This window comes from Apostichopus japonicus, chromosome 18 (assembly GCF_037975245.1).
Source record: "Apostichopus japonicus isolate 1M-3 chromosome 18, ASM3797524v1, whole genome shotgun sequence".
NCBI lineage: Eukaryota > Metazoa > Echinodermata > Holothuroidea > Aspidochirotida > Stichopodidae > Apostichopus > Apostichopus japonicus.
Window position 1 is genome coordinate 2,665,592 of NC_092578.1, and position 14,433 is coordinate 2,680,024.

At 37.0% G+C, this 14,433-nt stretch overlaps 1 protein-coding gene across 1 annotated transcript; it reads right to left on the minus strand.

The window, feature by feature from the left end:
• Window positions 1–1,717: 1,717 nt before the first annotated feature.
• On the minus strand, window positions 1,718–6,485 carry LOC139958869 (uncharacterized). The gene is made up of 3 exons (XM_071956270.1): window positions 5,890–6,485; window positions 3,383–3,483; window positions 1,718–2,513 (listed from the first exon to the last, which is right to left on the minus strand). The coding sequence occupies exons 1-3, from the start codon at window positions 6,165–6,167 to the stop codon at window positions 2,311–2,313; spliced, it is 582 nt and encodes a 193-aa protein (XP_071812371.1). The 5' UTR covers window positions 6,168–6,485; the 3' UTR covers window positions 1,718–2,310.
• Window positions 6,486–14,433: the final 7,948 nt, after the last annotated feature.

A 14,433-nucleotide genomic window follows, 5' to 3' on the forward strand; every position in this document is an offset into this window, starting at 1 on the left:
ACTAATGGGCTGTACAGTATAGGTTACGGTCGAGCTTTGCATCAGGCGTAATAGTTCGACCAGGGCGCTGCTACTCTAGGCTCTAGCAGCTCCCTGCTTTTACTCTTTTAGGCCTACATGGTGAGCAGTCGACGTCAAGAAACAGCTCAAAAAACTATAGTTATGAACTTTATGTCTGATTTACGCTGACTGGTGTCACAAAAAGACAAACGCGAATGAGTGAAAAATATGACTGAAGTGATTACAAAATTGGGTATCAAACGTAAAGTCAAGTCCGTCATGTGTGAATAATTGGTATTTCAGCCAATATAGGTATTAATTATACATAAACAGAGTCACAGCTTACATTGTATTTTATATATAAATTTTAGTTATATATCAGGAGGGTAAGACAAAACATTTTATGTCATATACCATATATAGATAAAAATGTATATTTAATTATTTTTGGACTCCTGGCAACGGGCCCTTTAGGCGATCACAGAGCACTTGCCCTAGCTGCACCCCGTCCTCCTAACCGGTGCACGTAAACCCTGTCCTTGCACCCCTTGACCCGAATTAAAAAATAACGAAACTTGAACGGAAAAGGGAAGGAAAATACGTTGCCATAAGGGGCGGCTCCACCCTCTTTAGAAAGGATTGGCAAAAAGGGAATAAGTACATGAACAATAAACTAATAGTTATTTCCATTGAAAAGTGTCTCGCTGAGCATCGGCCGTCAAAGCAAAAAACTTTTTTTCCTAAATCACGTCAGTGTATTGCTTTCCAGCGTACTGTACTCCCAGAATTGACTCTCCTGCTTCTTGTTCCGAACAGCTCCCAACGAAATGCCAAAAAGTCGGCAACGGGGTTGGGGTGGGTTACCCAGCTCCACCATGGGGCACCTCATCTCGACTGACTCGAATTACAACTCGAAACTTTAACTGAAATTGGATTGAATTAAAAAAAATATATACTAGCTGTCTGCATGGATCATACTATCTATACTATTGTGTAACCATATAGGCGTACAGGCTCTATATAGTCAACCAGGAGAGACTGGGGGAAGCTTTTTTTCTTGCCACAGAAAATTAAACATTGCCCGGAAGTTCCTAGCATGATTAATTCATTTCAAACTTCGACGGCAATGAAGGACAAAGAGAACCATATAGGCCTATGTCTGACTATAAGATCATTGAACCATCAGGAACAACTCCGAATAATCTTCCATTTGCCGATTCATTACACTGGGAATAAGGGGTGGGGGTGGGGCTTTCCATTTGATCCGCAAGTATATTGAATGGTCACCACAACAAGGGTGTATAGCTTGGGACTAGCACGGGGAGACTTGTCAACCTTGTGAACTTTTTTGGGGTGAGATGCGGGGGGGGGGGGGGAGTTGGCAAACTAAAACATACAGGGTAAACAGAGGGGAGGAAAGAGGTCAAAAAAGAAAGAGTGAAAGACAGATGAAGGGATGGAGGAAGAAAGTAAAGAAAATGTGGAGATGGAGGCTATGGGTAGAGATAGATATGATATGAAAGTACAGAGAAAAAAAAACCAAGAGCAGAAAAATGGAGATCACTGGGATACTGTCAAATACACAAGAAGAATATACAATCTAAATACTGGAATTAAATAATGCACAACATAAATACAGCTTTATGACATCAACAAATCAAAGGGGAAAGATATAATGTTTCAAGGATGCTGGAAAATAAGACACAACAGAAGATGGTTATGGTTTCTGATCTATTAGGCTTCTTCTCTCTACTGCTACCAGGATGTAAGAGACCACAGGGACTCGCACAACTCTTTAAGTTGTGATGACCTCTGACCCTTACTATGCCTAACTGTTATCTTGCCAGGAAATAAATACACCAGTGCATGAGAGGAGGTGAGAGACAGGACTGATTGATCGTGTCGATAGGGGTACATGTGATTCAAGAAGATAGATGTAAAGATTAGCATCGTTTGGACACTTCAAATGGGACCCCCTCCCCACCCCCCACCCACACCCTCCCCCACGTTCAAATCATATCCCCTCCTGGCAACGGAAATGAACACCAGTATAAATAAACCGATACAGCTATTTATACACGCTGTGCGTGTAGGCCTATATACAATAATATAAAGCTGGCCATTCTCTGATTGTTACTCCTTGATTGAATTTCCCCAACCTTGCCCACCTTGACTTAGAGGGTGGCCAAGCTCCTGATTTACAGTCATAGCTACTATCGAACAAAATGGACGAAAGCAATTTATCTCAATCTGGTGATGCAGATGTATCATTAGCTGCTAATCCAACGTTTGTGAATGTCACACAACCTGTCAACACAAGTCTGGGAAAAGTGCTTGCCCCTGCCATATGTATGATCTCTTTTGTTCAGGATCATGTAAATGTGGCAATGTGTATTCGTATAGTCTGAGGTTTCTCTCCCATGCTGCTCCATATCTAATCCTACTGGTGACATTGGACAGAACATTGGCAGATGGCTTCTTGAGAGGTGTTGAAGTAACTGGATCAGGAGTATCTGTAGAGATTACATAAAACAATAGTTACTAGATTGCAAGTATCCTGCTATAGCTTCTATGGCTGTGACTAAAAATATACAGTACCTTTTGTTTAGAACTTATCACACTTATGCAGCACTGGAAACTGATATTTCAATTTAAATGGTGTCATTGAGTTTAGAGGACATTGAAGTTACAAGTATGTTGGTGAAACCAAGACCACCCTCAAGAAGCAGTTCTAGTCACAAGTCAATACCATGAAAATGGAGACTCCAGTAGGGGAACACTTTCAGCTCCCCAATCATACCATTAAAGACATGTCCCAACAGGTAACTAACTTCGTAGACTAACCATCTCAGACACAGTACACCACAGCAGAGATAGAGAGAGTGGACGGAGTGCCCTAGCACCATTCAACTGAATGGGCTCAATATACAGGAAGGACATGACTAACTTTATCCTGCTCCATCTCTGTATTCTGCTATAGTTTATTTGCCCTCTCTCCTTACTTAATCCTCGCTTTGTACTCCACAGTTTATCTAAATACCTCTGCTTTCACTGACTCCTTTTGTTCAATACACCATTAACTTCTTTCTTTGTGTTCACCATGTCCTCTCTGCTCCAGGCTCTATTGTGTCTCTTTAATTTACTGTTACTAGTCAGTTTGCCTCTAAAGAAGATCCTGATAATATCAGGCCCACTTACTTTTATAAATTCTCATACACATGTATGCTTTTTAGTGGATGAGCAATATGCTACCATCTTTTTCTTTTCTTTTGGAATTTAATGAGAATGAAATTGTATTATTTTTCTGATCACACCAGATCAGATAAGATTAGCACTGCTCTTCCAGTCTGTAATTCATGCAAGGATAAACATATAAATTTACCTTCTCCTTCCTGAGTGTCAACTGATCTTTCTGTGGTGACAGCCGCTGAGAATGCCTCTGTTTGACTTTCAGCATCTTTCCGGAAAAGATGCATTTGAAACCTATACAATGAAACAAAAAAAATTGTCTGTAAATCATATAACTGAAATAGTAATTTTACTGTACACCCCAAGCTTAATTGTATGCGTAATGAATCTGGTAATGACCAAATCATTACAAACATACATGTTTTTATCATACCTACCCAAGAAAAAATATGAAAGAGAAAAGTAACAAACAAACACTTAGGCAGATTTCAATAATAACATATTGTTAACCCACATTGATTTAAACCCAGATAAGGATGAGATATTCTTTCATACTCTTCTTCAACATATCCATAAACCGCGGTACCTTTCAAGAATTGTAAGGATAATTTTGTGTTGCCCAACTGCTTGCCCAACAACTTGAGCTAACATGTCAATGTAAAATTTACTATGTAAACTTCCTGTCTTAGTGAACTGATTGGTTTCATATCGCTAAAAGATGTCCAGTCTTTTGATCAAAGTTTGATGTACACTCATTATTTACCTACTGTGTAAACTTCCTGTTTATGTGAGCAGTTGGTTTCATGAGTGAGAATTGAGATGCTAGCTTACTCCATGACACCATTGTGAAAAATTCCTGTTTACATGAATAGCTTGATTTCAGACTACCATTAATTTAACGCTAGATTACTCTCCACAAGAGATAGTTTCGGCCACCAAATTTAATAGATATTATAAATTTTTGAACACTAAACATCAGATCATTCACAAGAAGCTGAACAAAAACAAGCATAGTACTGACTATATATAAAAAATATGATAACTTAGCGCAGCATCATAAAGTATGAGCATCAGGCCTACACAAAAAAAACTGGTACTTTCTTACCTCCAGGCATGGCTATATAAAGGTTTATAAAGGTATAGCTATATGTACTAATATGGTCCCTCAATTTGTGAGGCTAATTTACCTAATTTCTTGCATAGCAGTTGGGTTCCTTCAAAAATCCCAAACACAGAAATGTACACATGATTGCTGGAATATTGGACAGACAGTCAGTAGATAACAGTATAACACCCTGTTGCCCACATGAACCATTAAAACTTGATTGCATATATGCTGGCTGTGGCTGACCTTAGAAAAACATAAGGTCTAGTTGCATACGCAGCGGTGTGAAAACATGTGAATCAGTTAGTAGTGATTCTAAATTATTTATGTATAGTAGATGCATTATTTTTATAGGAAAAATTGCAGGTTCATGTGGTTGTACTTGTACAGCACAGTAGGCCTTCCTCACTGGTGTATATTACAAAATTAGGGAATACAGTTACTATGAACACTAAATTCAGATACTTATTACTAATACTATAGGCCTTAGTCCTATGTTATATGCCTAGTTAATTATGACTGGGCATAGGTGAGGCTTTTCTTTCAAATGCTCATTCACAAGAATTATTCCTCAAACAAGGACAGCTGATAACAATTTAGAACCTGGAGGGGTGGGGATGAACAGATCACCTAGGCCTAGTGGTTAGAAAATATATTTCCATCAATTTGTTGAGGCAAAAAAACAGTTTACTTTTTGGTGATGAGAAGGCCCAGCTTTCCATGGCATAAATATGAGGAGTGAAACTAAAGACCCCCAGTCCCTGTCAGTCTTCTTTAGGAAGGATATTTTAATTTTTAACTGTATACAGTACAAAGTGGCTATTCTTACGACTAGTTGTAAGAATAATTTCCGACTACGCATGGGCAGTTGCTATTTTTATGATTAGGAGTACTAATTTTACGACGAGGAGTAACAATAACTTCCGGTTAGGGTTAGGATTGAGGTTTAGGGTTATGTTTAGGGTTAGGGTTACCCCTACTACATGCGCAGTTGCTTTATTTACTTTACTGCACTTGAATTTGCCTTTGTCGTAAGAATAGTTTATAAATAATTGTTACGACTAGTAGTCGTAAGAATAGCCACGGCCTATACAGTATCCTCATGACAAGCATTCACAAACAGTGATGATGATGACTCAGTAATACAACTTACTGCTATTTTGTGCTAGGATAAGTATGATAAGGTTAGCATACGCTAGGTCCATTGGAAAAATAATGAATGATAGGCCTAGTTACAAAGCCTAGGCTCATCAAATCATGTATGTTACAAATACAATAGCATAGACACTGCAAAGTTCGAACACCTAAGCCTTAAAATACCCCAAAAACTATCTTCATTTTATTGACAGATATGTACGTACATACTTGCGCACGGGTCATTTTGGAGAGGAAATAACTGTAGCTTCCTAGTTTTTAGTGATATTGGCTTTCGCTTGTAGGTTATCATGGTGAAATTGTGTATTTCTTAGGGGTGTCCGAACTTTGCAGTTTTCTGTACTTCGCAATACTGACAGTTACCTAGGACAATACCCTGTAGTACTACTATGTACTAGTATTACCCTATACAGTTTTAGCCTAGCTTAGCAAATCATTACCTTTTTGTGTGATCCTGAAGCAAATGTTCTGCGAAATCTGCGTTGCTAACAGAAGTCAATTCGTGGACATGTTTGTAGAGCTCTTTCTCCATTTGCCAGTTTACGTAGGAACGTAGAAGATAGATCTTCGTGGCATCTCTTCGTCGCTGTTGTTCCTTTGCACTGCTGTTTTTGTCAGGTCCATGCAACAATGGCTTTCCTCTACTTGAACCTACGCTCGTTCCAGGATAAGGTCGTTTTCTTTCGCCCGATTCTCCTTGCCCTGATCCCTTTTCCATGATTGTCACTATACTCTAGTCTAATCGAATGTATTTGTACGAAAATCGTACAGTATTCTTTACTCAAAAGGCACACAAACAACAAACTATCGCGTACGAAAATCCTTTGCGGTAAACAGCACAATAATCTGAAATGCTGTGTTATAACATTATGTGTGCATGGGTACGGGCTTGTTACGCATACGCTTGCCTGTGCTATTCACTGATCTAAATTTGCCACCGAGGTCACGTGAGTTTTCGGGGTCCCATTAAACCTCGCTGAAACCTCGAAAATGCCAGCGCCCTCTAAAAAAAGTCTACGAGCGATATCGCCTTTAATCGAAGTATCAAAATTATTTCTCGTATAAAGCATATATAATACGAACCATTGTCAAAAAATGTAAACTAAATGGATCGTTTTGTATTTTATACTGTCTAAAAACACAGCAAAGGTTTGGGGAAATTATTTCGGGAATGAATTTGTTATACTCCATTAAAACAGTAAACAAAATAGTGGCATTGTTAATTAAAACATCAAACATATTTCTGGTATTATAATTATATCTAGTAATGTTCTTAAAGCCTATATAGAATATGTTTTATATTTCATAATTTTTCTTCTAATTCTGCAATAATTTGACTTGAGCATAGAACTATAGTTTAAAAAAAAAAATGGACATTTGTCAAATTTATTCATATATCCGAATCTGGCATTTTGTCTTTACTCCTCTCACCAATGAACGATTTATTTTTATAGTTCTCTAATGACAAATGATAACCATTTACTGTCCAAAGTTGCCAACCGAGTATTTAGTGAACTTAATAATAATTAATTGCTCACACAAACAAATTAACACACGACAAACAAAGAAGTAAACAAACAAAAATTAACAAGCAAGCCAATTGGAACAATTATTTCTATCATATGCAATGCTATAGGCTGTTAGAAAGAGCCCTCATGTTCCAAATGTTGTTAGAGATACAATTTTCAGCTCGTAATGGTAATCTTTCAAGGAATTTCGGAGACAGGAAAAATATTTTTGCCTTCACTTTTGAGCAAATGAATCTCTGTCGCATCCGTTGTATTGTGAACCTGAGATTCAAAGGCAACGTATACACAAAGTGGACCATTCTGTACTTGTTGGTTATATAAAACCTACAAACTGTTGCTATCATGAATTGAAGTATTCTAGGAGTATAGACTCTAGGTATCAGGGTCATAAGGAGTCACATCACACTCTATCAATTTTTCTCTCTCATTCCTCCGAGGACTAGTATAATTTTCAACTTAGTTCTATTTTCACTCGAAGAAAAAGAGAAAGAAAAAAACAGAATAAAAGTAGATTAAGTAATCTATATTGGAAATTACTTGTCTAATTGGATCTCTCACCGCCACAGAAGTGGCCGACATTGACTTTTTTTACTACTTTTATACTTTTATTTCAAATATTTCTTTCTGAAAAGCTTGCCGGAAATATGACTTTTTGTTTTTTTGTAAAACAGTTGAACAATTTCTTTCTTGGATTTGCCCACTCATTAAGGCTAAATCTCCTTAATCCTTGCTTCGTCAACACCGCGTATACCGCCTTTGTCAGGAGTGAACCAACCACAACCCTGACTCTGGGTTTTGTTTTAGTCGATGTTTAGGATTTCTTTCGTCGATGTCTTTTTCCTCCGGCGGTTTCTGATCCCTTCAAACTATAGGGAGTTTTAACTCCCTGATCAAACCTGCCCAGAGAGTTCACATGGCAATTCCATGTCAACAGAGAGTATATACAGAACACTGGTTCCACGAATGATGGAATGAACAGGCTACAGATACGACATTGCAAGGAGACGTTTGATGTACAGGTTTATGTGTAGGTGTGAGAGGGTGGTGACCCAAATGTATTATAATACCACGGTCGAAGGGATTCAAATATCTTGGAGGGGGGGTGGGGGAGGGGGAGAGGAGAGACCTTATTCACAAGCTGACACAATTTAATCATTTGAATAATTTAATCATTGAATCACAATTGAATCAGTTTTTGAAATATTTTTGAAGAGCCGCCCCTTCTCAGTCGCCTATGGAAAACGTGACCCCTGAAACTACAGTGAGACTGCACGTCTTTTGGCTTAAGTAAAGACCTATCGGTTTGGAGGCCTAAAACCGGTTTTAACCGAAATAACCGATTTGCATGATTGGAAACCCTTGCCCCTTCATCTCGCACCCCCCTCCCCCTGTACAGAACTTGACCTCACCATGCTGGGAAGAAATAGAGTTTTCAACCATCCCTGCTATATGAAAGTTGGAGAACAGACAGTGTGGGAGGGGGTTGGGAGATTGAGAGGGAGGGGAGGAGGGATGTCTGTATTATTTATCTTCCCTTTAACATGTAAAATACATAATTAGATACCCCTATGATCATATGGTATAAAGAGAACACAAATGCAACATTAACTGAGAAGAAGTACTGTAGGTAACACATGCATGGTAGGAGGATTATTGCAAACAGAATTTTCTCTTGACTTTGAATGAAGATTCGAAAAGCAATACTATAACCTTGTGTTAATTAGATTCAATAAAATTAATAAATGGAGAGGCCATACAAAGCCCATGAGCTTAAAGTGGCAGTATATATTCCAGCCGATCGAAAGGCACAAGGCCATATAGTGTACAGTATACATGTGCATCCATTAATGTAGATGGCAACGATATATATATACATATATATATATATATATATATATATATATATTTATATATATATATATATATTTATATATATATATATATATATATATATATATACATGTGTGGGTGTATATATGTGTGTATATGTAGTTATGTGTGTGTATGTACTTCCATTAATGTGCTGAGTAAATCAACCTTCTGCATGCACTATAGATACTTTACTGTACTATATCGTCTATCTGATGTACGTGAGTGTTACATAAAAAGAATAATGGTAATCGCGGCTTAAATGAAAAATTGACGACAGGTGTCTAATTAACATTGACGGTAATGTTCAGGGAACAATAGGTCCCTACTACCCTGACTCCACTGAGAATTGGTTTACGATCCTAACTTTGCAGGCTAACCCAGTCATATATAAGCAAACGATCTCTTCTGAACCACCTGGTTTCTAAATTCTTCCATGATTCATCATCACTAAACATTACATTACACAATCATAAGAGAGAGAGGGTGATAGAGGGGGGGGGGAGATAGAGGGGGAGGGAGATATAGGGGGTGGGGTGGAGATAGATGAGATAGAGGGAGAGAGAAAGGACAACAGCCTAAATCCGGTAGAAAGTAAATTATGCATTTTGCATTAATTTTTATATAGTCTGGATTTATGTCACTCGAACGAAGATATTACTTAATGTCACTTTATCGCTCTCGGAATGGTGAAATTCTGCAATGTAATTACATTTTTTTTTTGCAAATAACCCCTCCCCTCTCCCCCTCCCCCAAAATGAAACGTAACATTTCATTTGTGGGACACCATTGTTTCTATTATTGGATTGAATAGTTGAAAACGCGTTGCTTATAGAAATAGTATATATATAAGCCTATATCCCTTAATTAAAATGGATGGTTTTATCTAATTACGTGTACATTTTGTCAGGGTTAAGGTGACATAGAGTTACAACACATCGTAAAATATATCGAAGAAAGACACTTTTCAACAACATTTTATTTTTACGTATATCTTCGTTGCTAAATAACACAATAGAAGACAAAGAAGAACTATTATCGTATACTCTTTGCCAAAATGAAACAGCGTGAAAATAAAATTAAAGTAAAAATTAAAATATATAAAATTGTAGCCTATACAACTGACTCTCTAAACTAGGTCATCCTCAGTTTACTGTAGTTACTGAACTGAATTTTGACAAACGCGATCAGACTGACTTCAAAGTTTGGGTTGAATAAATATTACTTTGTTAATTTGTTTTTATTTTGTCATTTTCTTTCATTGTTTTTGTTTTCTCTGGTTTCTCCGTTCTTTGCGAGGATATTAGGAGATATGAGGATAGGGTTTGCATTAAAATCTGTAATAAACAGTTAGATGTTTCTCATGAATAAGGACCTGGCAGCACCCTGTTGGGTATATCATCGTATACCTGCCAATGTTATAAGTATAGGTTTCCTCTTTGTATGGCACCTTTCTATGAGTTCATGTATCTCAGCCTTTGTCGTTTTGATGGACAAGTCAGTGACTGACTTAATGGCAGGAAGTATTTCTGACAGACTAGCTGTTAATAATGGGTACAACAATCGAACGTATAGACTGCCGTATATAACACTTCTTGAAATAGAATACAAGCACGGAGAGAACAAGCATAAAATGATTAGGGGCATAGCTGGGACCGAAGTAGTGTTATTAACCCCTAGATGGTAGTCTTTACTGTTACCGTATAACACTCGATCGGGGAGGGGGTTGTATCGAAGGACATTTTGGTAACAGTTGTATAATAAATAATAATAAATGGAGTTATCGTGGGCTCCGATGTTCATAAAGCGATTATTTGATTTCGTAAGGTTTGAAAAAAGGGTTTGTTTGTATAGGCTACGTAATTACTGGATGTACCCACATTCCATAACTGAATCTGCTTTACCCCAGGACTTGGAAGGATTAAACTTTGACTCATTCGGATAAACATGTGGTAGAAACAAAAACATACCGTAAAAAAGGTCCGGTTTTTGCCAAGCAACATATCCCAATTGTTTAGTTAGAAAAGATATTTACACAACATTTTGGAACGAAAAAATCTGTACGGGAATTTCCGTACAAAAATTTCCGTACAATGAAAATCGTATAGCAGATGTTGTTGGATTTCCACAATATCATTGTTATCCCGTCTTGTGAGCAATATATACTTCAGAGAGTAGACAAACCAGTAACAGTGAATTCACTTGTGAGGATGAACGGCAATTAGCACACGTAATTATAACTGAGTATTTCAAAGAAGACAATGGCGGTTGTAACGTCACTACATACTATCGCAATTTATACACCTGAACTGTACCACAAAGCTATTACGTAATAGCTCTATGAACTGACAATAGGTTAATTGTTTTCTCTTTCTTATGTTTTTTTTGCACTGACGTCACAATAGATGTATATAAAATTTTAAAGAAATCTGTGACCGTACTTATAGGTTTCAACACAGACATCGACACTCAATGAACAGATCTATCACAATTTCATAGCAGATATCACCAGCCTAACCTACTTTGCATATAAGAATCGGGTTGGTAACTGCTACAGCGTCGTGAACTGTTTTAGGCTACAAATTAAGAGCTTATAGTGTATACTTTAAGTTAGATTGCTGAGATCGGAAGCAAAGTGATGTATTCAGAACAGATGCTTGAAAGGCAGGTGTTTCAATTCGATTTTGGTTATTTATTTTTCATGCTATTCGATGGTAACATTCTATAACAAAATAAGGTCCTTAGCATGAGTACCTATAACCCAGATTTACTTTAAAAATTGAAATGAAAGAAGTCAAAACATTTGTAAATTATGTTATTTTTTATGTTTGCTTCTGATTAATACACTTACGACTATAAGAAAATAATGTCTGAGCTACGAAATGTTGACAATTGAATGGAATCCATTATTTACTGCTTCAGTAATTTTGATTCCGTCTAAAAATCTAGACATATATGTTAATTTGATCAATTCTTTAAATTTAAAGCAATTCTTGGTAGAACTGGTCAAATTGCCGACTAATCGCAAAAGCATGTTTTAACTTTTATAATTTATCATAATCGTCTAACTACACAGAAACAAGGAAGCTTTACAGACATGTTACCTTAACAGCTTTGTGAGTTTAAGGTCTTTTGTACTGAGTGGATCACCACCAATGGAACTAACCCTAAACAAGTAGGAAATCCCTCTGTTTACGTCGGCATTTTATCCTCTCCTTTCTCTTAGCATGAGGTTACCGAATAAGTCTGACCTACAGAAAATGTATTTTATTGTATAGATACGCATTGTTCTTTTGCAATGTGTCATTAGAGAAGTGATTTCCTATTGGTCAAGGATTTGCAATTAGCTCTATGAAGTATGTTTTTGTTAACTGCTTTGATTACTTCCTTTCCCACGCGCAGTAGACAACTGTGCGTGAGAGAGCTGCAGGTTAAGGTGTATTTTCCTATGTTTCTGATTATCTTGAAATAACATTTAATAAGTCTAGAGATCGGTTCACCTTCATTAACGTTGTACTTTTCTTGCTAATCTCCGCATAGTCTGTAAATAACGAGTCAACCCCTGCTACGTCCCTTGTTACTATTCACGCATGACATCGAATTTACATTATGATAACAAATTTAAATAGTTATTATTTTCTGGTATACTAAAACCGAAAAAGAATTTCCAATGAGTCCCTTCCTTCAAGTCCAATGAAAGGTGAGCCAAAAAAAATTATTTGGATTTAATTTTCGATACCGCTTAAAGGCGGAATTCCATTTTCAATTCAGTTAAGGGCCTATAATTGACTATAGTAATGGAGCAAAAGTTTCTATTATAATGTACCTTGGAAGTTATGCTCATTGCACCTTGCATCTTCTCACTACTGGACGACGGATTATTTAGTATTTAATGCAATAATTAATTGACAGATACTTTGATACAATTATAAGAAAGTGTAGCACAGGTCCTTCGAGCCAACCCCCCTCTCCCCTCCCCACCTCTAGGGTACACTGTGCGGTTAGGTACAATTTTAGAGCTAGGATAAAAAAGTGCTATACATTTCTAGCCATACCACTAAACCACAGACAAGAAAACAAAACCACATAAGTATTGTAAATAATAAATGAGTGACAGACGGAGAATTGTAATTCAACTCGGTATGGAAAGGGAGAAATATTTAATGAATTGAATAGTTACATGCAGGGTGGGGTGTGGGGAGGGGGAGAGGGAGGGTGGACGAAAGTATGTTAATTTAACAGAAATTTTCAATGATAGTCCTAGTACAGAATCTTTGGAGTGCCATTGTCGCCCGACTCTTCAGTATTCTGAGGAGCGTGTCAACAGAAGTCTACAGAATTATAAGACATGAGTTTTATTATGATAAGTTCATCATACTAAGATGCATATGCATTAAACCATCCGAATCATCCATATGCATTAAACGTAACACACTATGATGCATATGCATTAAAAAAAAGCACGCTTCATGCAGATTTCTTAATTTAACCGTTCCTATTGGCTACTGTTTACTAACTACATGAAGTCATAAACGTCATCCTTATACTACCCTGGTCAAAACTCCAAATTTACGAATGTGAAATTTTTGATACTTTCTGTTTTCGAGTTTCCTCTTTGTAACCTTTGTAACTGCGTCGAAAACGTTTTATAAAAATGTAAAAAAAAGTTGATTGGAATGACAGCTCATTAGTTTGAGTAAGTTTATTGACCTTGAAAACATTTTGTGATAAGACGAATCATTTTATGATCCAACGACGACGTAACCCCAATCTCTTAAGGCATGTCGAACTTCTACTGATGAGATTAACAGATCATTCGTGTTTTATATCATTAACTTTTGATGACGTAAAATTTAATATTTTTTTCGAGGTCAACGATGCGTCATTAAGTAAAGTCTTATCAATTTTTTGAGTAATTGCGTGCGAAATATCTTTTTGTACCCTTGACAATGGCTAACGAAAACATATTTTGAAGTCATATTGTCTGTCTCCGTACACGCGAGCTGGTTGCACTCCTGGTGGCAGGGGAAGTTGTAGAATTAAGAGACGCATCATTGATTATGACTGGTTCTTTCACGATGTATCTAGGTTACGCAGAGTCATTGTCATACATCAAATAAATGCACGTCACAGAATGATACTAAATAGTGTGGACTATCCCCCGGATAGGGGTCTTGAAAACCTTACAAAATAAACGCGCTCTGAAGATAAAGAAACTTGGATAGAATCTGATGCACGATAAATATTCCATTATTTTATTGTTTCTACAAAACCCTGTATGTATGTATGTGTATGTACGTATATATAGAGTTAGTTAGCATCATGTTTGATCTCTAGAGTAAGGCAAATATGTCACCAATACAGGTGACAAACGCCTACAGTGGAATTACGACCTTCCTTACCGATTTCGAACCTATGGACATACAATCATTGTAGTGGTTAGGGTGTCCGCTTATAAAGCGGGAGGCCCGGGTTCGAATCCCGGTGGAGGCTGGAAGTTTCTTTACTGTTCTGGATTTTACAACTCACTACGATTTCAATTTTATATATATATATATATATATATATATATATATATATATATAT